The 26,557-nt window shown below is 40.4% G+C and overlaps 1 protein-coding gene across 1 annotated transcript in view; it reads right to left on the bottom strand.

Annotated features, from left to right (window-relative positions):
* TGFBR3 (transforming growth factor beta receptor 3) overlaps positions 1 to 15,689 on the bottom strand; it is a 125,143-nt gene extending 109,454 nt beyond the window's left edge. The window contains exons 1-2 of the mRNA XM_075508386.1: positions 15,446 to 15,689; positions 267 to 442 (exon numbers count right to left, since the gene is read on the bottom strand). Coding sequence (XP_075364501.1) covers positions 267 to 327 — 61 coding nt within the window. The 5' untranslated portion in view covers positions 328 to 442; positions 15,446 to 15,689. The remainder of the gene's footprint in view (positions 1 to 266; positions 443 to 15,445) is intronic.
* Between the last annotated feature and the right edge of the window lie 10,868 nt (positions 15,690 to 26,557).

The raw sequence follows: 26,557 nt of genomic DNA, 5'->3' as shown, positions 1-26,557 counted from the left end.
CCAAAATAATTCACATCACTGCTGCAGTTCTTTAATGATTTTTAAGAGGGAACATAGGTGCAAGAAGACTCTCCTATGGGAACAGCATTGTCTCTCACATCGCCATACCAGCACTCATGATCCCAATAGTTTTATATAAAACCTAGACATAAATATAAACTTTAGCCGACCTACATTTTTCCAGGATGAAAAAGTATTTTTGATCAATAATTCTGAATATATACAATAAGTTACACTGAATGCATGATTTACATAATGCCACCTACCTGCAGCTGCAAAGCACAAAATCATCAAAGCAAACACTGAAGTCACACAACTTGAAGACATTTTTGCAAACGCCGTATCTTCTCAAATCAACTCCCTTTGTAGCTCTTCATGTAGATTTACTTCCTTTGAAATTTGTGGTATGTTTTGAAATCAAATCTTCCAGACTTTTAATTGCCTACAGAAAAAAAGTAAAAATAAATTTTAATACAAATATAACTTACAGAAATGTTACTAGATATTTAAAATTGTCTCGCCTGTACAAGAGACATATTCTTTCTTAAAGGACTACTAGAGGAGTGTATTTTATATTGCCAGATACCCTAGGTAGTGACAGCTTAGTACTCTTTCCTCCCTGTATTTCAGCACTTCTTTGCAGCTGCTGCTCTTTCATATTATCCATTGTGCAAGTTGTGATCTACTTGGAAGTGAAATCCCAGAGTCCTTTCTGTCAGCTAATACTGAAGTCCTGCTGAAGCCTGCCAATGGTACTCATAGCCTCAAACGTTTATTTTAAGTATTCCGACTTTCTCTGGGACATATAAACATTTGTTTATTTATCTGCTGCTACCTTTATTATACCATGGAGAAACGTTTCACATGTGCTCTAGCTGGTTTACGGGTAACACGATAAATTTAACTTATCATTTCTCCGTATCACAAGTTCTGAAAACATTTCAAGGCCGCTTGATGCTAAATATAAATATAAAGCTGTTCAGAATCTTTGTTTTAAGAGATTTCAAGACATGATATACCAACTCAGTAAAACAACTTAAATGTGCTGTACAAATAAATGACGATACAACAGACGCCTGCAGGCATTAAAAATGTCAAAAATTCTGACCCCAGAATACACAGTGCAGATTTTTGAGGGGAAACACTTACTATATGCACAATATCCTCTTACACTTTTTTTTTTTTTTTTTTTAAATCTGAGTCATCTAGATGTCTCGAATGAGACTGTGGACCAAGTAGGTAAGGAACCAGAACGTTGGTATCATATTCAATGAAATAAAAGTCTTATCTACTTTACTTCACTACCAGCCTTCAGGAGCAGAAGACGACAGATGGTGCCGTAGCCACCACACACTCACCACAAAGCAATGCAAGCTGCTACAAACAACCATCACAGGGCTCAGCGATAGCAAAATGATGAGTCAGGACCAAAATCTAAACCGTGACAACATGCATATCGTTTAAAAGGTTCTTGCTGACACTAAAATGGAATGAAATATAAAGTCAGACAAAACCAGGGCTAGGCTCTGTTACGCAGCACGTGCCGTGCTGTGCACGATCAAAACCTGCACAAGGAAAACCTGCACCTAGACCTGCACTTCAAGATACCTGCCGATAGCACTCCTACCTCTACACGGAAAACACCAGAAACTCCTTTGCAGAATTTCTCCACAGGTTATTCTGCAGAGGCAGCACTGCCCTGTGCGGAGGGAGCTGCAGCTACCCACCGAGAAAGGGCTGCCAGCGCCCAAGGCCAGGCCCAAGGCCTCCGGCAGACCCTTCACTCAGCACCCAGCACCTCTGACCAGTCTCGGCGGTGCCCCAGGCCCCACCGGCGCGGGAGGAGAGCCCAGGAGGGGCTCTGCGGCTGCTGGGAGCACCCAGGCCCAGCGCTTCCGCAGGACAGAAACGTACGGGGCAAGGAATGAGCTGGGTATCTGTCACAGCACGCGGTTTCACGCAGTTCACATTCAAGCTAAGCACGCCATATAAGAAGCACGTTTGCTTTTGTTTCCTGTTTGCTTTTGGCACACGATATTTTAGGTTGAAATTCTGTTACTGGTTCTTTCCCTGTGTACCTCCTCCATTGCCTCCCTTACAGCGGCTTAGAAACATTGTGAGATAGCAGCGATGAATGAAGGAAACCCTTGGAGAAATGGTAACTCTAGTAACGCTACCTAGTAATCTTTACCTCCTACCTACTGGCGCTCAATCTGCGGAAGAGGAGTTTACTCGACTCTGAAGAGGTACACTTATCACTTTGCACAGTGTAAACAAGATCTGGGTATCTTGTTATCTGCCATTCACGAAGTTGTGTATGATTAATGTATGATTAGCTATCCCAAACTGGAGATGCTTTTCCATCAGAGTTAAATTAGATGAGACTATCACTATCTGTGAAAATACTTAGTCATACTAACCTAAAACCTTGGCCTCAAAAATTAAGAACCTGTGAAACTAACCTGGGATGTTTAAAATAGCCTTAGCCACAAAAAAAACCCCTCAAACTGCATTTTTGTTCTCTTCCATGCATTCTTTTTAAAACTGGCCCTGAACTTAAGAATAGATATCAATTAATCTAAGAGAAAAAATGTTTCAAGAAATAAACAAATACCTACTTATATATCATTCATGTGACAACATCAGTTCTGTATAATTTTGCTTATTCCATCTTAAAACGTATCTCTGTTACTGAGGTTGAATGTTTCATCACTTACAGGTTCTCTGGCATAAACTATTCTTTCCACTGTTTGCTAGGATCAATACATTTAAAAAAAAACATTAGGCGAGACTACAACACTATCACACAACACGACTGAGGTAACAAGACACTGCAACGCATTTCTATCACTAATAGCAAGACAAACAACACAGCCTCGTAACGCAGCAACAGTCCACCCTAAAACCCCAAACAAGCATGATGTACCTAAAGATTTCTTCTATGATATTTTGTAGATGATGAGTTCATCTTCAAGAAAAAAAGTTCTGGAGAAGGATGAACTCACACACACAAAATCAATGCTGGAAACAGCTCAAAACAGGAAAACCTCAGAAAATGACAGCTTCCTTGGGCAATTTACAAAGCTTGTAAAAATTATTCATCCTGAACCTAATGGAAGCATTCAATGAGTTCCTAGATACCCTCATCTCCCCCTAGAGTGTAAAGTTATATAGCTAAACCCTCAAATCCATGAGGGATACTGAACTTTGTGGTAAATTAAGGCCAACCTTTATCAAACAGAAATAATGAATTGTTGACAAGAGTGCTGGACACTCCTTTAACACAGAAGCTTTTGAACACAAAAATCCAAATCAAACAGGTTTAATGCCAAAACGGCAAGCCATAAGGAATTTACAACAGATATTGAACATAATTTGGGAAGTCAAACGTAAGCTGGAATCATCTGTTGCTATTTCTCTAGATGAAAAGAAACCTAAATCTACTCAGTGAGAGTATTAGGTTCCTAACTCAATTTTTAAATGCTGCCATAAAGAAAAATGATCAAATACAGCAAATCATGAGGTTTCTAGCCATTGTTAGCTATAAAAGATCATCATGATGTCCTGCAAGATGTCATATGTGCAAAGAGGCAATGAATAAGCATTCTGAAACTTGAGTTACTGATGTATAACCATTTCATCAACAACAACGAACAAAAAAGAAACCAGAAAAAGAGCAACTACAGCACATATGCTCAGTAACATACTAAACAGGAAAACAAGACATTACTTAGATCACTCTTCCATCAGCACAAACCTCTCATTCTTCAGTGACATTTTTATAAGGCACACAGTCGTGCAGAAATAGGGAGCACAGGGAAAGAACTGGAGATAAAGCGATGCTGCTGAGAGCAGCTCAGCATCCCATTCCATGCCAACCACTGAAGTACGTTAAAAGGCCAAGTTTCGATTCAACTTTGATTTGGGAAAGATGATTTAAAAGGGAGAGAGAATACGTACACATTTCCATCTGCATGTAAAAACGAAAGAGTGATTTGATTCCTACCGCAACCCACTGACCAATAACATTTATAAGGTATAACTCGGAGCAGGCACTATACCATCGAAAAAGCCCTGGGCTTCTACTCTGATACTGCCAGCTCATGAAGGGCGAGTAACAGACACTTAAGTGAAAATTAGGAAGAGCTTTTTAAAGGAAGGGCTCACTTGCCTGAAGACAGGCATTCAGAAACTTAAAAAGGAGGGCAAATTTCAAACCTTGAAAAACAATGTGAAAAGGTGACAAACCGACAGCAAGTTTCATGAATTTAGGATTGATGATATCCAAACTGCCAGCTACACAGCAGCAATTCAAGTCAAAAAGCACAGATGAAAAATGCTACTAATAATTCATTTAAGAATAAACCTACTAAGCAGGCAATTGGTCAGTATTTTGGAAAACCTGATCGTCGTCACCTATGACAGAAGTCAGCTATGAAGCTGCTATTATCTGACCATCTGACAGTACCCAAGAGAAACAAATAAGAAAACAGGTGAGAAAAATTCAGATGTGGTGCAAAACATGCCCGATTTTGCTTCAGTGTGAAACCTGCTGTCACTAGAAGACTATGTGAAACCTGCAAACTAGGAAAAGTTGAGGCAGTGCACAGACTAGGGGGTCATTTCCTTTGAAATAAGAGAAGAAAGCTGTGCAAATGGATTGGGAACCTAAACTATTTATCCAAGAAGTAAACACAACTGCTAGTCAATTTGAGATTCAAAAGAAATTTCCGAGAGAATCATCTTTTCCTTTGGGGTATATCTGGGTAGCTATTTTTGTCACTGAGGTCATGAAAGGGCATATTAAAAGTATTACCAAAAAATCCCAACGAGGAAGAGGAAGAGAAGATGACATGAGAGCTTCGGGTTTACTAAACATACTGTTTTCATGCCGGTGCTTTATACTACTACAAGCTGCAAGAAAGGCTGGCAAAAGAGGGCATCTGCAGCTGGAGCCATTGAAGACTCTAAGAGGGACAGTCTGCTGGGGTCATTTTCACTGAAGTTTGCTGTCGTAAAGGCCACTAGTCCTGATAAAAGTGAGGGCCTAAAAAGCACAAAAGAGCCCGTTTCCTTGAGAAGTATCATTTTGTAGATGCAATCAGGAATGAGCGCTACTGGGAACATCAGGAAGAATGTTACTACTCCTAGATTTTACTAGGTTTGAAAGAAGACTGGGGGAGTGGAAGGGGGGAAACACATTTTGAAGAACATGACAACAAGAGGAGGAGGAAGTATGATGTTTTAATTTGGTTTAAAGTAGGAGCCTCTAATGTTCATGAGAATTTTAATGCATAAAGCTTAGCTAGAAACCACTGAAAAATATGACGCTTTTGCAGGACACTGGGACGCGCTGTCTGGCCTGTGAGCGTGGCCACAGCCACAGAAGGACAGACCGCATTGCTACTCTAAGCTAGAGGACAAACAGCGCTCCTTAACTCAATGGTATTTAAAAGAACCTGACTTTGGTAGAGCCGGCAGCAGTAAGCACAAAACACAAATCACTTCAGTACACTACTATTATCTCTCTACCTTTCATTAACTGAAATATTTTTTCTTTGTAAAAATCTCTTACTCGTCTTCCTCAGAATTCCAGTCTTTTGTGGATTTTTTAAAGCTACCCTTTGAACTAAAAAGTCACCTTTAATACTACAACATGACCAAAGAATTCAGAAGTCAGAAGCATGCTGCTTACGCTTAAGAAAAACCACCTTTTCACTAAGGATTTCCCAGCCCTCACTGACAGGAGCTACCAGGACATGAGGCTCTGTGGTCTATGGATGGCTTGTTACTAAGAAATCACACTCTGCACTGTTCTGCCACCACAGAAAGGTATCCATGCCCATGCCTGCTTACCGCTCTCCAAAAAGGGGACAGGACTCTGCTCCGTGCTTGAAGAGCTACAAATCAAAATGACCAAGTACAAGCCCTAGGATTAAGCTTTGTCTTCAGAACAGCTGAGCACCTTTCTACTCAGCCTGTTTCTGTACTTCTAGCAAAACATCTATTACGTATTACTCTTCTTGAGAAGGGTGGTCTCCCTAGCTTTGATTTTTACCCACTGTTCTTCTCCTGGTAAACTTATTTTTGCCTACTTTTTCAAAGCTTCTCTGCACAGTCCAACCTAGCAATATGTATGCCTGTGGTGGCCACAGCCACAGATTTGGGGGTGTTTTTGTTTCCGATTAAAGGCTTCTATAGCATAGGAATTTGCCACATTTATTGCTGAATTGGGTTCCTATTGCTTTATTTTCCCCTTTTATTTCTGTTCCCTTAAGCTTTTCCCCCCAATAGTCACCATCTGTTTCTTTAATCACCACCTACCTTTCCCATAGAAGTTCTTCCCTTGCCTTAACTCCATCCTCCTTGTTGTCTAACCTTTTCCTTTACTGCCTGAAGAATAACTTCCACTTCCTCTCCTCTTTATCAACATGGACTCTGGTAATTCCCTCCTCTTTCCATGCATGGTGCCAGGGGTTGCACAGCGCTCTGCAACACTGCTAACAAACACTCCTCTACCAAAGCAAGCCAAAAATCCTCCTCCTCCAAGTCACATCACAAGTCCCACCAAAGTGAATGGGGATACTTGAGTGAAGCCAGCAGGATCTGTCCCTTTGTGTTGTTTTGCCATAGCAACGTGAACCCAAGTTTGTAGGCCATCCAAGAAGGCCTTCACAGCCACAGCTTTTTCACTTTTTGTTTGTTTGTTTTACGCATGGCAACCATTTAACTGATTTAACCAGTTTTTCTCCCATTTGTCCATGCTGGTTCCCTATGTGAATGCAATGAATACATGTATTCCATGCATAAGTAAAAAAGGCAATCATTTGTAATCAAGTACACACAAGCTCAATAAAAGAAAAAACAAATCACAAACGGTTAACTACACAAGCAGTTCTATAAACTTAGGAACAGAACCGTTTTTGAAAGAGTTTATTTATAACCCTACTCCTATTAAATATCCATTTTAGCAGATTTCTTTTTTATTAGATGACATTTATCCTCTGTCAATGCCGCGTGATTTGCACACATACAGGTCGGAAAGCTGACTAATAAGGTTAGCAAATATTAATGTGGAATTGAAAATTTGTATGTATTTTTTTTAATGCCTATGTCCAAGGCATATACATGAAGTTCCACCATTCAGAACTCAAAACAGTAACTTATTCATAAACTACTAAGGGGACAGATTCTGTTTTAGAAACAACAAAGTGGTTTCATTTTCAGGGAATATATGAATAGTAATAAAACTAAAAATCCTGACATATCAAAAGCCCAGGGAAAAAGTAACTCTGATGTCCTGCAGTTCACATGCTGCTGTGCTTGTAATGGGACATTTCAACAAGTCACAGTTAAAGGCTATGGGAACTGGACAAGTGCCAAGGGAAGATGTTTTATGCCATTTAGCAATTGTGCCCCTCTATTCCATGTGACTTTTGTTTTAACATTTTGTTTATTTATTTTCTTATTAATGTATTACAATGTAGCCTGCCACATTACAGGAAGCCACAAAATATACACAAATGAGTCCATAAAAGATGTGAAACCATTCTACCTTTTTCGTAACGGTTTACTGAGGTTGGTTTTGTTACCTGGTACATATTTTGCCCACAGCTGGCATGAAGCTCCAGTTTGGATGGGGGTGTCTATTCTCAGTATCATTTCATTACCAACTTTCCCTTCAGCTTCCCAACATTTTTTTTTAAAATCACCTGACTTGAATTGCTGTGAGTTTAGATCAGAAAAATAAAGTCATGACACCAGACGCTGTGGAAGTTTCAGCTGAATAATCATTGCACAATATAGAACAAAAGTAATACAGAGTTTACAGAAACAGGATAAAAATCATTCGGTTGTATGTTCCCAGGACTTCCCTTCCCCCAAACACAGGGACATATACAGCTGAATCTTTACAGGCTGAGGGGCAAGGTTTTGCTTACCAAGCATAAACAAGAGAATAGCCTCTTACAGGATCAGGATGTAGGAGGGTTTCAATAGGTGGAAGGGAAGGAAGTGCATTCAGGAGTCTTTTAGTGGAAGGAGTACGTAAGGCTCTTCCACAAGAAGGAGACTAGAACAGATTCCTTTTTGACAACAGCAGAAATTCCTAGAGGTTACCGAATCTCTACAGAAGGGAGCGCACATGGCACTGAGGACAGGGTTTAACAAGACCAACGTGTAACTTGAGTACCGGACTTTTCTACCTTAACGTAGAGCCCTCGGGAACATCCTACATCAGAGCATCTCTAAAGCGAGTGGAGAAAACAAGATGTTGGCATGCCATACAGTTCTTATACTCTAATGGCTCAAGCAATCTGCAATCTAGTACCAGCTTCAGCCACATATTTTCCATGCAACTCGCAGTTAGTCTATTCTTCCACAAGCAAAAAACGTCGTAACAGGACCTTGACGTGGCCACAGCAGCCCCCGCGTAACACCTACCTAGAAAGACAACACTACTTTAATCAGCTCTGCTTCCATGTTCTACTTAGAAGATGGATGAAAAAATCTCACTGCTCTAATCAGGGAACACCAGTGGCACAATTATATGCCATCTTCCTGATGAACATTCAGGTAGCAGGAGGAGGAAAAAAGCAGAGACTTCTAGAAACGCACATACATAAAGACTGGGTTAAAGTTTTCATGGCAGCCCAAGAAATCTACGAGTCTCAAATCTACATTTATTTAAAACTCAGGTTCCCAATGAACTCAACCAGTAATATCTCACCACAACTAACAGGAACCAGGCTCTTGTTTTTTAAATGGGACTTGCTGCTCCTGAAAAGTTTACCCTGAAACAAAAGCATTTCTAGTGCATAGGAATCTTCAGGCTGAACAACAAGATCATAAATTGCATGAAACAAATCTCTACAACCTTTCCTCCTCATAGTTAAATTTCTTTGGCCTAATTACTTTATTTTTTTATGGTTTCTAATTGGAAACAGAATAGGTTTCCTGGCACTGGACTATCTTACTCTTCACAAACACAGTAGCAGCCAACAACCTCACACAAATTTCATTTATCTTAAGTTTTACTTGGCTCAGTTTCTAATTGCACACCTAAACTAAACAGATAACAGTTCTAATGTACCTATCAAGAAAGATACAACCCTAGGGAAGGCATCTCCTTCTGGAGAAGGAGCCACAGCAGGATGAAAGTTGCCAACAACTCAGCAAGGCTTCTTCCACTCAGGGTAAAAGATTTCAGCAAATTATTCAGTCAATAAATGCTTGATGCTGTTATTTTTTCAAGACTAAACTGCAAAACCTTAGAACTGCATCTAGAAATACTCCAGCTGGAACCTTCCTACCAGGAAAAAAGCTAAATCAATCTCTCTTGGATTTAAAAATCTTGAAATGACCTCTATACGTTTAGAAAAGTGTTTTTGAAACCATGGCCTACAAACACCCGAAATTCTCTGGGTTAGTTGTGAGAAACCCACAAGGAGTAATAAAGAAAAGCAAGACTATGTCATTAAGCATAAATTCGCTATATAAGGATGCAACCCGGGGGTGGGGGGTGGGGGGGGTGGTGAGCAAATTGAACAGGATTGAAAACCAGCGTTTCCCATTACAGGAAAATTAGATGAGGTGATACAAGTCAGCCCTCCCTGCTGCCACTGGCCATCAGATACTACAAGATGTAAATTAACAGGTTAAAATATTAACTACTAGTTACTTTAAAGTTAACTGTATGCATTATTAAAACCACATTTTGGGGGGAAAAAAAAAGTGTGTGTTGAATTTTGCTCTCTAGAAAAAGCCATACTCTAGAAAGCAGGTAGATTAGCAGATTATTTCTTCAGGTTGCTCAACAAGAACACAAGATAAACACATTTATCAAAAGTTAGCTGTTAGCCACTAAATTTTCAGATGCACATCTGTAAGACAGGAAACTTCTCCCACACAAATAGGGAAGACCTTAAAGTGCCATACAGTTAAAAGAATGAGTCAAAAGGAGCTTCCCTTTGTGTAGGAGTAATCTACCCTCTCCCTAATTGTCTGCCAAATACCCAGTGTAATTTAATTTGTTGGGCAGAGAAACACATTCAGGTCAAGGCAAACCTTTTTTCATAAAAATTATCATTTATAAGCACTATGATGAGGATTTGGTTCAACCAAGATACACATCACTGGCATGTTCCACTCAGAATGTAGATATATTCCCATATAATATTTACCATATAGAATTTCCTGCCTTTCATTATTTTATATTAAATGTATACATGAAGACTGTAAAAAGCTTTGAACACAAAGTTTAGGGCGACAGAAGGCCACAATAAATTCCTATATTCATATAATTCATGCACCTTGTATGCCAGAAGGAAATCACTGCACCTCATCACTGGAGTAAACCAAATCACCGGATCTACAAGCATTCAGAAACACTGGTCTTTCTAAACACTGGAGGGAGGCACTAATCCATCACATAACACAAGCTGTACATACTGGAGGAGTGACTTGATCCATTAATGTAATAGCCTTAATATAAGAAAAGGCCCATCTTTTCAAATACCTCGATAGCTGTTTTGTAAATCAAACCAGAATTTGGCTTCACTCAGATCATTGTCAAAAACAAAGTATTGCATTAGTGATAAAATACTACCACAGTTCTCAATCACATTGTCAAATGCTGCTATAGTCTAATAAATTACTTCTATAAATCTAAGACAAAAGAGGACATATCAGTCTTCGATCCACCCCCAGCTTCTTGACAAAGAAATACATATACTCAGCAGATCTATACTACACAGTAAGCTTACTGGATACCTTGGGATTTTTTTATTGTCCCTGACTCACACAATGAACCTACACTGATTTCCAAAAGAAAATGCCTATGCTTACAAAGGAAATCAGAGTATAAGTGAATTGTCATTCTTTTTCAGGATCATTAACGTTACTTTATGTATCACAGCCCCCATTGCCTTCTGTGCAGAAAAACAACCTATACATGTTAGCTCTATAATTAACCTGTTTCAGACCCATGACCTCTAGATAAGCTATTCTCCTGCAATCTAAATAGGTCTCTTGCAAGGTCACAACTAAACTTATTCAAAAGAAGGGCCCTTTCCAGCTGACTCCCAAAATCTTACAACATGTTGCAACAGGAAAAAAAAAAAAAAGAAAAAATATCTGAACTTGGCCAACTAGTCCATTGAAATTAGACAGACTATTAAAGAGAAGTGCTAAATATAATGGAATTAAATTTGTTAACAATAAACAGATATAGCTCATTTTAAAGTACTATTGACAGAATGAATATGAAATAATGATTTTCACATTTTCCTCAATGAATTCATTTATTTCATTATAAATACATCATAAACTAACATATTTTGCCAGACATAGTTATTTTTAAGCAGTACAATTCAACAATATAACACTTACAATGCAATATATAAAATGTTCTCTGCTGAACTTGACAAATCTGACTGTTTAGCTACACAAGGTCATAAAGTATGTTCTTTTTAAAAAAAAAAAAAAAAATCTGTTTTGCCAGACTGGAAATAAAAAATATGGGATATATACTAAGTAGCAGCTTTGAAGTCCCTCTTCCAGTGATTTCCAGAGATGCGTAAATCCGTTTCATTTTGGCTACCACTGAGTTAATTGTTGCTGTAATAGCACAAGAAATGCTGCTCTATTGGATGACTGCCAGCACATAAAAATGCGAATCCACAGTTATGGATAAAGCAATTCCAATTGCACTACTTCTTTGCTAGTACGTTTTTATGGCAAGACATGCTTCTATTCATGAAGTGGCTAGAAACTAGCATACCACTGTTAATCACCACAAATATTACCGCTACAGAAGTAAAGCCTATTTTATAATACACCAATATTTTGTGGAACTAGATCAAAAGTAATGTGATTGCAAAGATATTTGCAATCCGTATCCCACAGAGTATTTTCTGAGATCTACATAAACTGCCCAAGACTTGGCAATTCATGTCTTAAATGTTAACAGAACATTATCAGACATATCAAACAAAACAACTGTAAGACAAATGAGGCAAAGCTTTAGCGCCATTTTCAAATAGCATTAAAACAGAAATCTCACTTTGACTTTACAAACTACGTACTCCAGCATCTCAGAGAACCGTATAGGGGAGAAAGTTTCATGATTCCACAAAAATTATGGAAGAAGGAGATCATCAATGGAACTTTACATGCATCTTTTTGTACCTTCAGTATCTGGCAACATCAGATAATGCTCTTAGAAAAGAATGTGTGGGCACTGGAATACGCCTATACCTGGTCACTGAAACAATGGGAAGAAAATGCGTATTCATTTGATACCTCAGTAGCAGCCAGTGCCATTCCAGAACCAGAGGTGCTTACATCTCTTCCTTTACACCTGACCTGGGACTGTTAACTTCAGTTGAACTATATTTTGTCTCCACTTACTCTAGGACCTAAGGCTAGGAGAATATACAACTGTTACCACTCACAAGTAGCAAATCCGCTACTCCGTGACAAATGCTCCCAGGCATGTTTTTACCCCTCCACCAGTGAAAGACAGCTTACCCCAACGTATAAGCAGCAGGATCTCTCACATTTACTGCAGGGTAAGAGCCCGTTCCCTGGCTCTTACCAGGGAATAGCTGACATGCTGCAAATTCCCATCTTCACTTCGCATTCAGCAATCTCTATACCCATACCTTAAGTATTTGCCATTTGGCTGCATCATAGTAGAAAGCAGACTTCACAGACTGAAAAGCAATATGGATCAATGCAAGTAATCCAGATAACCTTCTTTGGCAACAGTCTTTACATTCAGTATTCCTGGCACAAAAGACGTAATCAATTGTTACACCAATACAAATCAAAAAGAAAAATCACGATTGATCCATGCTGAGAGCGTCAGTTGACCTTTACAAAAATAAGCTAGTAATGACTTCTTAAAACCTAAGAGAATATCTAAAAATATTCTCTCTTATGGAAACCCTAAATACTAGGAATAGTTTCTTGTGAGAATACAACTTTTTTGCAACTCAACTTTAGCTCTCAAGATTTCTATATACAATCATAAACGTGATACAGTAATAGCTTTACTGTGAAAATACTTTGTCTAGCTCATTATCTAAAACTTTACGGGATTACTCAAAGTATCGTTTCTTGGGTTTAATTAATTCATCTCAAACATCTTCAAAGAGAAATTCCATTTAAATAAACCTCTAATGTTTTTTCAAGTTCAGTTCTGGCTAATATGACAAAAATTCCATTCAGAAGAGTGGGAGATATGCCTGCTAGAATAAACTAATAAACAAGCACTCAAAAATAATGTGTTTATTCGAGTGTATGGTTGTGGGGTTTTTTTCCAAGTAAATTGACATTCATCTTCTAGAGAAATACTATCAAAAGTATAGGCCCAAAATTTTAACAGATTGCAACTGCGGTAGGAAGAGAGACTTCATAGACAGAAAGTTTCGTGTTCCCCCTGCTGGTTTAGCAATTAACTTCAAAACACTGTTGTTCCCAGAGGTAGGCATCAAGATGCTGGGGTATTAAAAGATGTTCCGCATGCCAAAGAACAAAAATTGAAACTTACTTTTTAAAAGAAATCACATCCATGGTAGATATCACTTACCTACTGTGACTAGATGAGGCCCTGGACACACAAAACATGCATCAGAATCAACGACCAAACAAGACCTCCCCAGGGGAAAAAAGCACGGTAGAAGGGAAAAATTTGAAGTGTCACTTTAAACTTAACAAGGTTGGACTATAGCAAACAATGGGGGGAAGCAAGTTTCAGAGTAAAGGACTCTTCACTGAAGGAAGCCAACAACCTGCCCCCCCTCCGACACCCGTCCCTCCCTTCCTCCCCCAGCTAGCGAGGAATGCCGAACACCGGCTGCAGCAGTTGGTGTCGGCCCAGGTCTGCGTCCTAACAAGAGCAGCCCCTCCTCAGCTAGAATTCAAGCCCCGTAAGCTTTCATGGGTTAAACTGGAGCTCTTCAAAAGAATAAGCATCTTCCATTAATGCTTTGCTAACACTCTTGTTGGAAATACTCTGACTGGACACCTGTGCGGTGCTAATTAAAACCCAGCTACCAACTCATGTTGTCCCTGGCATTCAAGGAAAAAACGTGGACTGTAAGGGAAATAAAGTATTCCTGGCAAGAAGCGATAAACAAATAGGTTTTGTCTTTGGAAGAAGTTGTATTTACACATGTAGTTTTAAAGCCTTCCACGTGTGAGACTACGATAGCAACAGTGCTCCAGGTCACTGCAAGCCAAACCTAATTGGTCCCACAAGCCATCAAGAAGCAGGTGGCTCTATCACTTTGAGTTTTCTCCCCAGAGGGGGGTCTAATACCGTCCTGTTTGGCCTCAGCCAAAAAAAAAAAAAGTAAATAAATACTTTGGTATAAATACAGACCCAACCAGGAAAATTTCTTTCTTAGAACAAAATCATGGCACTCGTTCATCCAAGTGTCTCTCTCATAGGTTACAAACCCTATCAAGAGGTTTCTGTTAAAAATGAACTGTGCTGATGATCATGCATTTGAGAAGAAAATATAAATGACGACAATTAAATTACAACAGCTACAGCTTAATAGCACTAAGATAAGTAGATTTACATCTGGTTACATCCACAGCAAGTGGAAAAGACAACCACACATGCAGCTATACCTGAAGTCTTTTCTTTCGAAAAAGACAAGAAGTATCATCTCCCATACCATTTGACTTCAATGACAACAACTTTGGAATTACATGTGCATCTGAAACTGGGGAAAGCTGAAAAAGTTACTTAATTAACATCTAACTTTAACCGCATATTATTGTTATTGCTAGGAGAGATGTACTTGGAAGGCTGCAATGAATCAACTCCAGTACATCCCCTGCAAAATACACAACGGTAAATGCCACAAGTCAACAACTCCTCGATGAAGCGACATGATACTGGCCTTTGTATTATTCTCACAGACACTGAATTTACACTCTGCTAGTACATTATGAAGATCCCAGCTGGTCCCATCACGGGTAGGATGACCCCGATACGCCCGGTGCTGTTAGCATCCGTAAAGGACTTCACTTGGAGCCGGTGAGTAACTCGCCCAGCGCGTACCAACCAGCCTGACGCAAATGATTCTCGCTGGGACACCTGTAGCTTTTACTCGCCAGAAGCCCACCTCACGCCTCTCCCCTGGATTCTCACAGGGAGCCTGCACGTTTGCACGGTCCGGACCGGCGAGCCGCTCCCGGCGCTCCTCGCCGCACACGCGCCGATACCGCCCGTCCCACCCCCGCGCAGGTCCCGCTCCCCTGAGCTCGGCAGCTCCGCGGAGGCCGGCGGCCCCCCTGGGGGACCCTCCCGCTGCTGCCCCCGCTCAGCCCCACGCAGGGTGACATGTCGCGGGGCGCACGCCCCAACGGCCGGCGCATCCCCGCGGGGCGCCCGCGCCTCCGCCCGGCCCGGGCCGCCCGCCGCACCCACCTGGCAGCAGGTCTGTCCACGCCGCGTCCCAGGGGGCAGGCGCGCAGCAGCGCGGCTACGCCATGGGCACCGCGGCGCCGGCCGGCCGGGACGGGACAGGAGGGGAGAGGAGGGCAGCCCTCGCCAAGGCCGCCCAGCGCCGGCCACTACTGCCCGGCCCGCGGTGCGCGGGAGGAGGCGGCGGAGGAGGAGGCGCGCAGCCGCCCGCCCGGCCCCCAGCCCGCGAGTAACCCCATGGCGCGGCAGCGCCGCGCGGGCGGCGGGGGGGGGGCGGGGCGCGCGGGCGGCGCCGCGGCGCCATTGGGCGCGGGGCGGAGACAGCGCCGTGACGGCCTCCCGCGCCCGCCTTCCCCCCGCGTGCCCGCCGCCGCCCAGCGCGCGGCCGGGGCCCCGCGCGCCGCCCGCCTGCACCTGAGCCCCGCCCGGCCGCGGAGGGGGGCGGGGGGGGCGGCGGCACCCGCGCGGTTCAACCAGCCGCGGCTGTGAAGCGGGGCGAGGGGCGGAACGGCGGTAGGCGCCGGTCACGGCAGCGCCGGAGAGCGGCACCCTCCCGCTGGCCTTCGTCAGCAACAGCTTTAAATTGTCTGCGTTCAAAAATGCGCTAAGCAGTTGGCACGCCACGTCAGTTAACTTGGTTTGGGCTTGTCGATCATATCGGATGCTAAATATACGATGCGGTGTGAACTATAGCCTCAGCACCGCCGTAGCGCTAAGGTACAGTCCCCGGAGCGGAGGCCGAGCACCTCCCGCGCCCGGCGCTGCCCCCGCCACCGCCGTCGCAGCTGCTCCGGGAGGGCGCAGGGACGGGGCGCGGCCGGGGCCGGGGCCGCCCCATGGGCGCAGTCCCCCGGCGCGCTTTCTCGGGGAGCGCGCTGGTACCGTCGGAAAGCCGAAGTCAGAAGGAGTTCCAGTCAGCACCACGCAGCCGGCATCGCATGCGCTGAGCAAAATAGTCGTGATCGTTCGGGGTTTATTAGCGTATGACAGAAAATAACAGAAAATGTTGCTCAGTACGGAATACACTTCTAAGTTCGTCAAAACTCCAATTTCAACAATGGCAGGCCTATTGAGTTTTGGAGTGAGCTTTCAGTAAGGGAGCTTCATCATGGGCGAGGCCTTCCCACCTGCAGCCCAGCTCGACAATAATTTTCTCTTTCAGCAAGAACAAGTAGAGAATTAGTTTCTGGCACAGTCTCTTAAGACTACAAGGCCAGGTTTGTGCTGCTCTACTGTTCTCATTACCTATATATCCTTTAAAAGTCATGGTAATTCTTAGCACTATTGGCACTTTGCAAACATTAATACAGCAAAGCTCCCATCACAAAATTGAGCTCTAATTCTATTAATTCTCCAAATAAGCAAATATTCCTGTATAGGCGTGGAGACCATGCAGAGATACAGAGAAATGCAGAGGAGTTTCAGAATGTTTCAACAAAATTTTACTAGTTTAATCCACTTTCTTATTGGGGGGGGGGGGGTGTGTGTCAATTTTTTTATAGCGCTGTTTGACTTCATTAACAATCGGGCCGTTTGTCCCGAAATCATCAACGCTGAGTTCTTACATCTACCCAAGAGGTGTGTTAAGAGAGTTCAGACACAATTTAGCCACTCTTGAAATGCCAATTTGCAACCTAGAATAATCCATTGCCACTTCTACTTAATTTTGATCTCTACCTATTTGGACGAGTCTTACTCACCCAGTTCTGCTGCACGTACCATACATCAGTACATGGCTGGGTCCTGGGAAGTGCTGAGCACCCCCAAAGACTAGGCCTCAAAACTTCTACATTATCTGTATATGAGAGCATTATCTGTAGCAAGTAAACCAAAGGTTGCTATAATAAGCATTTAGTCTACATTAACTATTTCAGTGACCAGACTTATAAAACCTGCAGAAACAAGTAAAATACAAGTTCAGACTGCTTGTTGGCAGCCTAAGCTCACTTACACAATTTTTGATTTATTTTTAGTGTTTGAAAAGTTGCACATGTTGGAGCATGACATACTCCTCTCTTATCACTCTCAGTCTATATGCAGGATGCAAAATCTTTGCAAGAGAGATGTGGAGGTGGGGGAAATCCCTTCAACAAAAAAGAAAATTAATATTCTACAGCACTAAATGCACTGTATGTATTTCAATGCATATTGTGTGTCTACTATATTTCCGCTAGCTGAAATTCCAGAGCGCTGATTAAAAATGGGATTGAAACTTAAGCAAACCAATTATTTTTATTTTAAATACTCATTTAGGTCCCAATCCCGCGAAGATTAAATTAAACAGATTAGGCTCACTCAAATGAGCAGCCATGAGTGTGTGAAGTCAAATGTGTGCACAAGTCTTGGCAAAATCAAATTCTTTGTACACAGGTCTGACCCCAGCCAAATTGTTTTCACCATTTTCACTGATGTTGGTTAAGAACTGATTCTTGTCCTTGGAGCCAACTCTGTTAGGTACTGAGCATCTTTGACCATACTTCAGACTTTACACTGCTTCCCCTGGTGTCTGAAAAAGTTCAAGACTTTCCAAGACGTGTTCAACACTGATTCTTAGATATAAACTAATATGTAACTCAGATGAGAGTTGATGTATATGAAGTTGAAGGACTGAAGATGTGCAAAATTGCCACATAAAAGTACAATTAGGTGCATGGGTTGGCTCACCCAGAAACATAATGATATACAGTTGGCTTTGGCAATTTTTTTTTTTTTTTTTACATTTCATGGCAGAATAAAAAGAAAACATCTAATTTCCTATTAAAACCAAGGAAAATTCCTGTAATCTTAGCTGTAGTGTTCAATCTTTGCAGCTGTGGAACACAATTATATACGTAATTTACATTTATACTTACTTTTTAAGTATTCGCTGATCTAGTGATCAGCTTCTTGTCCAGGGCAGGATTATTTCACTTAGCAGGCATTGGCCCAATCCAGCAATGTAATGTATTATCCTCACTAAGATGTATGAAGGCTGTGACAGTTCACTTTTGCAAGAGGTTTAGAGGTTTTCAGAGTGCTACAGAATTAAGGCTAAGTAAATGTCAATTCTAATCTTAAAAACTATGCACCAAGTTAAAACTATTAACATCACTTGGCAGTTTTAATTTTTTTCTCCTTTTCCCTTTTTTTTTTTTTTTTTTAGGCAGCATCAATTCTGCATCATTAGCACCACCGCTTTTATTTGCACAGGCCTATGAAATTCAGTAGGGATACTTCTGTGGATAACAACTACTCATTTACTACTCACACAAAATTAAGGCCAGCTTCAATTACTAACTTCACATTATGGTCATAAAGCTCTAACCTGCACTGAAGAGTCAGCTGAGTTCACATCACCCAAGCCAGAAGCAGTATCAATCCATTAAAATGGCATCTAACCTGAACTAACTAATGTTCTATGGCATCTAACCTTCCCAGGGACAGGGCTTATTAATTTGGATACCATTCTATATTATTTTAGATCTTTACAGTAATAAGCGGCATACATATACCAGCCTCCATCAGCCCGAAGCCTAAGGTCTTCACATCACACCCTGTTACAAGGTACAGACGCATCCCATGTTACTCTGGACTTACATGAGCCAAACAGCTTTGGCATCAGCCAGGTTCTTCAGCGCCCAACATACTGGATAACCAGCAAGGAGCTCAGCTTAGCACATTTACCACTGATTCAAGAAGGAACTTCACATAATTTTAAGCAGACACTACTCAAGATCATACAGTGTTATTTATAGTTAACCAATGCTGATTTATTGAACCATAGCCACAGCATTCAACTTCTTGTGAAATCAAATTTCACATAAACTAACATTTTTTAATACACTGGAGTTTAACGACAGAGTTAGAGTTCACTTGTTCTCAAAACCTTACCATACCAAAAACATTATAGCCTGGGTAATTTCCACAGTTTTAAGAAACACAGAATCCTCTCTGCCTTCTGTAATGATGCTAGACTGGAGCTTTGGGACTAAACATGGAGCTAGGGACTACGTGCTGTAGTTGGTATGGCACTGAATATGTAGTTGGTATGGCACTTTCATCCCTGGAACTATTTAAAAGACGTTTGGATGAGGTGCTTAGGGACATGGTACTTGGTAGTGTTAGGTTTACGGTTGGACTCGATCTTAAAGGTCTTTTCCAACCTATACAATTCTGTGATTCTGTGAATATAGTTCCCGCTAATGAATATATTTTTATGATGAATCCACTGCCACAAGTAGAAGTGGGCTTTAAATAGTTGCTGCAGGATGTAGGCATCTGATGATCACTTGCCTATTTATAGCACTATTTAAAAGTACTTCACCCACCAAAAGAAACAGAGGGTACAATAGCTCTACAAAATGTTTATTCTCAAATTGACTTGGAGATTCTAATCTTGAAAGCACAGACTTCCATAAATGAGCAATTTAGTATGAAAATGTTTTCTTGTCATAAAGTATTTCAAGATCACATAAATTATTCTCAGACACTAGTAAGGGATAATTCTCACAAAACTCTGTCTTACTTCATACAGCCTCTAGAATCTTTTCAAGGCTAAAAGATTGTCCCAGCCTCTGTAGAATTAAAAACAAAAAAAAAAATCAAAGATAGGAAGGACCACACTGTTCTAAGAACTGTTTGCTTTTAAATGTATAGATTATGTTCCACATTAAGTCAACACAGGTTCTGTACCCTGGATCCAGAAAACAGGCCAGCAGCCATGGTCTTGAAATGCTAAAGAAGCATTGGTAGTTTTGAAAGTCCAGAAAAGAGTAAATATCCTAATTCACTAAATTTCAAAAAATGAATGGATGAATACGCATCCTGCAAGGAGATCTTTTATATAAGACTGGTTTGGAATTGGGATCAAGAACAAGGAGTGTGTTCAGATGAGTGCAGTTATTTCCCAGGTCACCCAGTCTGTCCCTCTCTGAGGTAAAATGCCATTATTTAAAATTAACTTTGTGATTTTAACTGAAGTGTTTCATTATGCAGCTGGAGGCAGGGAAAGGAAAGGTCTAAAAGCCTTAACCATAGGTTGCTGACTAGGTATGGGTTGTTACGCTGCAGTAACTCCATCGTTACAGTTATATGAGTCTACCCATACAACCTTTAATACAAAGGTTCAGTTAATAAAATGAAGCCATTAAAAGCTTCTTTGGAAATAACTCATTAATACAAACTAATGAGGTAAAATTCTACATTCCTTACTGAATGATCCTGCATTCCTTGAACACCTAAAACTTTTGCCAAAGGTAAGTAAATGTTAGTGTTGAACTGTTAGGCTTGTCTACACTTGAAAGTTACTTTGGATTAAGGCAGGCAATGAATTTCAAGTGCAGCAGCAAATCTGGAATAATTCCAAACACAGACAAGTCATATACGGCCCAATTCTGGAAGGTACCATGGGTTTTGGACTCAAAACTGATGCTACATATCCAATTCAAATAACACATTCTTAAAGATTTCAGGTTAAAAAAAAAGGAAGGAAAAAGACCAAGACCCTCCAGCATGACTAACCATGCCCTTTGTGCCTCCCACTCTTACCTGCATGCCTTGCACAGGCTCCCCTATACCCAGCACTCCTCTTCTACTAACTCTCATATGCCCCTTACCCTCCTTCCAACATTTTTCTGATAAGATGTTTATAGGCCCTCAACCTAACAAGTGCAAACACAACAGACCAGAAGAGGGAGGAAAGAAAGAGAGATTGTATGAGAGAAGGGAAAAATCAACAAAAGATCAAACAAGAAAAATGTGAAACTAGCATACCTTCACTGCTCAGTCACTTCTTTCTGGCTGGATCCCATTGTTCATATTGCATGTTGTCTGTTTAAAGCCCAATCCAAAATCTAATCAAATAGGCAGAAGTCAATAGGTGACTTTAAACTCTTCAGTTCTGGACAATTCTCTTTATGTTTGATCATAACACACCTAGAACTTAGTCATATTAAAAAAATATTTAATAAACGTATACACATATTTTCAGATTCAAGCCCACATATTAAATAACTGATATTCACCCTTGTTAATACTTAAAATATGGAATTATACATATGACTAAAATTGCACATGTGGTTTGCAGGATTGGGTCCCAAAATGCTGTATTCTGTTTTGAACTTTATACTGCATGCTTGTGGTTTCAAGACCATATTATGGGTGGAATTCTTTGCAGCCAAGATGTAAATATCACAGGCTAAAATCTTCTTATGGCCTAAATGGCCTAATTACTTTATTATTTTTTATTGATATAATATCCACAGGGTGCCAAATGTTTTACTGAAAAACATCAAGACAAAGCTGCTGCATAGAGAGCTAACAACTTCAATTAGCAAAGGTAAGTGAAAGAAAGGAATGCAAGACAAAGTAATTGAGCACTGAAGTTTAACACACTGTATCAGTTATGTGGCTTGGATATTTTCTTTTAGCCTTTTTGATCTTTTTTTGATTTGTTTTGCTCTTTTTCTTCCCTTCCCAATCTGATTTGATTGCAAGGACATGATCCACGGGGTCATGACAGAGAAGTGGAAGGAGATTCAAGTACAGCCTGCCTCACAGATGAAGCAGAGCCAAAAATCAAGCAGTTAGATACATAGTCATTATCTTTCATAAACTAAATTTCATCCAGCACAGTAAAAATGCCTGAAATGAGACTGCTTAAGCTATATTTCTGTCCCAAAATAAATTGGCTACGTGTTCAGAATCTAGCTATAAATCCCAGTGAAATTAGAAAATTTCATGTGAAGGGGAAAAAAAAAAAAAACCCACACCCAACCAAAAAAACCCACTCAACCAAGCAAAAAACAGGAGTTACAAGTCCTTACTTTATTACATAAAGCTACCATTTTGTTATCAGTCTGTTTGCAAAGGGGCTTGAGGATGAGGAGGTCATGAGATGTTTATAAGGTGAAACATTATGATATTTTTGGAACCCGATTTAGGCAATCACATTTTAAAGTGGAACCATAAAATGAGTCTCTCTTTAGTATACAGTTTGTTTCCAAAATTGCTCCCCCACAAGGAAGAGTCACCTATTTAAACCTACTAGCTATATCAGCTTAAATACCAACCTGTGGCAAAACTTCTGGATTTGGGAATCACTGAGTAATATATTGCCCAGGCTGCAATTTATTTCTTGTTTGAAATCCAAAAGTTTGAGGAAGGAATTCTGCACTGCTGCTCCATGCCAGGTTCAGAACTGCTCCTGGAGAACACACCTTTATTTTTCTTTTGCAACAGAAATTACCAATACTACTACAAAAGAAATGTGTAAAAATGCTTAATTTTATACTTTACTATGTGACTTTCAGTTTAGATCTAGCTAGCATTATGAATTAATGTAAAAGTTTTTCCTTCACATATACTGTGCAGTGTTAACTATTTCAGAGGACATATTCTTTTGTCTTTGTGTGTACGTATAAGAATTAGAGTCTTTTTGCAAGTGTTGGATCTCAATTTCATCCCTCCAAGTGATCTGTTATACATTACATTCCTTATTTTGCTTTAGACTGCTACTGATTAATGCCTTATGTTGGATATTTGTTTGTTTTTCCCACACGTTAGTTCATCGTCCTTGGAATTACAATAACACATGTGCCAGGGAATGTGACCTATCAATCTTAACTGTCCTTCATTGAGTCTGAGTGGAGATGTAAGACAAGTGCATACGTATAATATTTGAAGGGTTTACACTTAAATTTGACACATAATTTGCTGCTGGAAGACTTTCATGTTATACATTGGTTCATAAAGTATCAATTATTTAGTGTAGACCTGTGTGAATTGCTATCAAAATCCATTCTTTGTTGCCATTCGCACACTAAAAAAGCCAAATGCAAGTTTCTTTTTCCTTCGCATATACAGAAAAGATCAAGAGAGGTCTTGAGAAAAGAGAGAGGGGGAAAACCAACCCAACCTCCTATCCACTCCTTTACCAAACCTTGAGAGAAAAGATTGGCCTTTCCAATTCTTGGGTCTCTTGATTGCACTAGTGAGAATGGGGCCTGTGGAGAAAGACAATCTTTCAACATAGAAGTCCACGCAGATAAGTTGAAAACAGCTGAAAGCACCTTGAAACAAACTGACCGACAACACCAATCATAGCACAGATCCAAAGACAAAAAATTTGAAATACCAGTTCACGAGCAGTCTAGAGTATATTCAACTAGCTGCATTTTCATTAATATTCCTCTCTAAGGGCCAAAACACAAGCCTTGGTAATTCTCACAGCTGCTTCTTGTAACCCACCAACATTCCCTGCCTTGCACAATTTATAAGAATTTTATGTATTTCTGAATTATTTGTTTCACAGAACTGGCAATGTCAAACATGAAGGCGATAATGAGCTGAAGGACATCAGCAAACTAAGTACGTCAGAGCCAGTGCCCCCGATGTTATCATGTGGAAATTGCTTAAAAGCGGGGGCAGTCCAGGCCCTGCTATATCACAGGGCCGAGAACCTTTTGTACAAAACAGGTTGCTTACACTCAGCACGAGCTGTGCATCTGTTGAACCATCTGAAGTTTATCAGACAGAAAACAAAATTCCACACTCAGCGCTGTTGAAAACCATGGACAAAAAGAAACAATCAAAGGCAAGTTATACTTTTAGCAGAGATCATAAATTTATGTATCCACTAAATTTGCTATTCAGGTCTTTCCATTTTGCTGTTGCCTTAAGGATTAATTTTATCTCGAGGACTGGGAGTTTCATCTGCAACAAAATCTTTTTTCTGAGGTATTTACAGGCTGGCATGGTAGGCATCCACCATAGCAATATAGATCTGCAGGAGGTTTCAAAGCTCATACTGAAAAATTCATGCTTTTCTGAACTAGCCAAAACGTACCTAAAAAATTCAACTTGCATAAGGTGTAAGAGACCAAAATTACTAAGCAAGAAACATTATGTGCTTGCATTTTCTTTTTGATACTTCATTTCATTCAGTTGCTCTTTGGGGGGGTGGGGGGAGAAAGAAAAGAACCCACAAACCATTTCTACACAACATACATGGAACATACTTTAAAACGTGGAAGGACAACATTTACCTACTCTAGAAAATACACTGATACATTCAAGTACACACAGACAGGCAGGAAAATCTATAAACCAGAGAGCTCTGTGTTATCTCACAGATAAAGAGAACACATTTTTTCATGTTACTTAGATATCTATATATTTAGACGTCAAGATATTTTGATATCAAGAGGCAACAGAAGCAGAATAGTTAACTACATTGAAAATTGTTCCTAATGTGTGAGCTACAAAACTATCACTATGAGGGTGAGAAAGGCCTCATGCTAAAGTAGACTGGCTGGCCTCCATCTGTCTCATCCTCTTTCTCCCATGAAATAGACCAACCACTTTGTTAATGAACGGTAATTAATTCCAGAAGGAAAAGGAGATACAAGAACAGATTCCCATAATCATTTTAAAAAAGAGCAAGACATCTTAATGATCAGACTGTGGGTATCTCTCTATTAACAGCTAGTGCAGTACAATAGGAAGGGGTCTGCAGAACAAAACCATAGGTGTTGAGGGTCTGATGTCTACACTACGCACAGTTTATGGGGAATTATTTCCAACCAATTCCAGTGTGGAGTGCATGTCCATTAGTTGTTGGAGCATGTTAGGTCCTGGGTCACAGTTTAATTTCACCCAGGAGGAATCCCATTTGTGTACTCTGAGACTGCAAATCATCTTGCGAACCAAAGCCCCATATGTGGGAATGACCAGGAGGTTCATTTCCAAAGCCCGCTCCTGATCCAACATAAAACGCTGAAGTAGGCATATCCCAAATACCTCACAGGACACAATTTTAGTCTAACTGCTCTATAGGGACCCACATGGGCCAGAGAAACACAGACAAGATACTGCAGGGCACTGACAGCACTAACACTTGCTGCCTGCCAAATAGATGCATCTGATACTATTCTAAGATGTTCACACTCAAAGTGAATTCAAATTCACAAAACATTTTTAGATCTCTGCTTCTAAGGGTTGAAACCTATGCCAATGCAGAGAAACAGCTTTCATGCACTGCTCTGCCATTCTTTTGACTATTTTCCTATTTTGACATTCCTATTTTGACTCCTTGTTGTGTCCAGGCTTTGTACTGGCCCTCTGCTAGGGAGAACTTCACTGACTGTCCATGAAGGAATTGTAGAATCCTTCTCCCCAGTCCTCTTTCTCTTCTCAAACAAAACACAAATGACTCCTCCATTACCCTTGGAACCTTACATATCCATACATGTATGTGTGAGACAGATATACCAGAGGAGATACTATCTTGTGCTTAACTTTATTTCTTAAATGCTTTTACTTCTTCAAGGTAAAAATATTCAACCACAGTCCTATGTCATTGTATAGGATGGAATTCAGATCCCTGAAGAGAAAGCAGCTGAATTCTTTGGGTCCAAAGTTTCAGTGTTAGAAATATAAAAGGTAGAAAATTCTCTTTAATGCAGAAGGGATTACAAAGGTAATTTCTTAACAGCTGCATAATAAATTCCACATACAGTCATGATAAAACAGACTTACTTAGTACAGGTATGAGAACACTTTTTTTTTTAACCAAAACCAAGAGTGGTTTCTTTGATGCAACATACTTTCTTTTACCTTTTGTGTAAAAAGTATGGTGGCAACAAATGAAACCATCCTCCATCCAGCAGAAAGGCTAAGTTAGCATCTGTTAGGTCAAGTTAGCAAAAGACAGACAAAACATATCACTGGGCTGCTCTCTTTTCTAATTACAAGAAATGCAGTTAATGTTTGAGAGTAATTCCTATCCTAAGTAGTAAAACTAAAGCCCATGTTGGGTTTTGTGTACTTGTTGAATTTCTGTAGGTAAAAAAAAGTCCAAACCAACATATGCAGCAGTTTAGTTGAATTTTCTTGTTCTACGTGTAGTTTTTGAAATACAGGTTTATTGTACTACTCAAAACTTAATCCTTGGTAACTATTAGCATTTTATTAACAACGCCTATATGTACATTTTTTACTGTAACCATATACATCTCTCATAGGGGCATAAGCTGGGGAGCATTCTTAGCTCATACTTGTTTTCCCCATGCAGTCACACATGTGGTGAACAGCTGTAGAAGTTGTAAAATTGTCTTTACACGTTGCACATGCTGTTGA

The sequence above is a fragment of the Mycteria americana genome, chromosome 7 (genome assembly GCF_035582795.1).
Source record: "Mycteria americana isolate JAX WOST 10 ecotype Jacksonville Zoo and Gardens chromosome 7, USCA_MyAme_1.0, whole genome shotgun sequence".
Taxonomy (NCBI): domain Eukaryota; kingdom Metazoa; phylum Chordata; class Aves; order Ciconiiformes; family Ciconiidae; genus Mycteria; species Mycteria americana.
The sequence above is the reverse complement of the archived record's forward strand: the minus strand, read 5'-3'. Positions and strand labels throughout refer to the sequence as shown.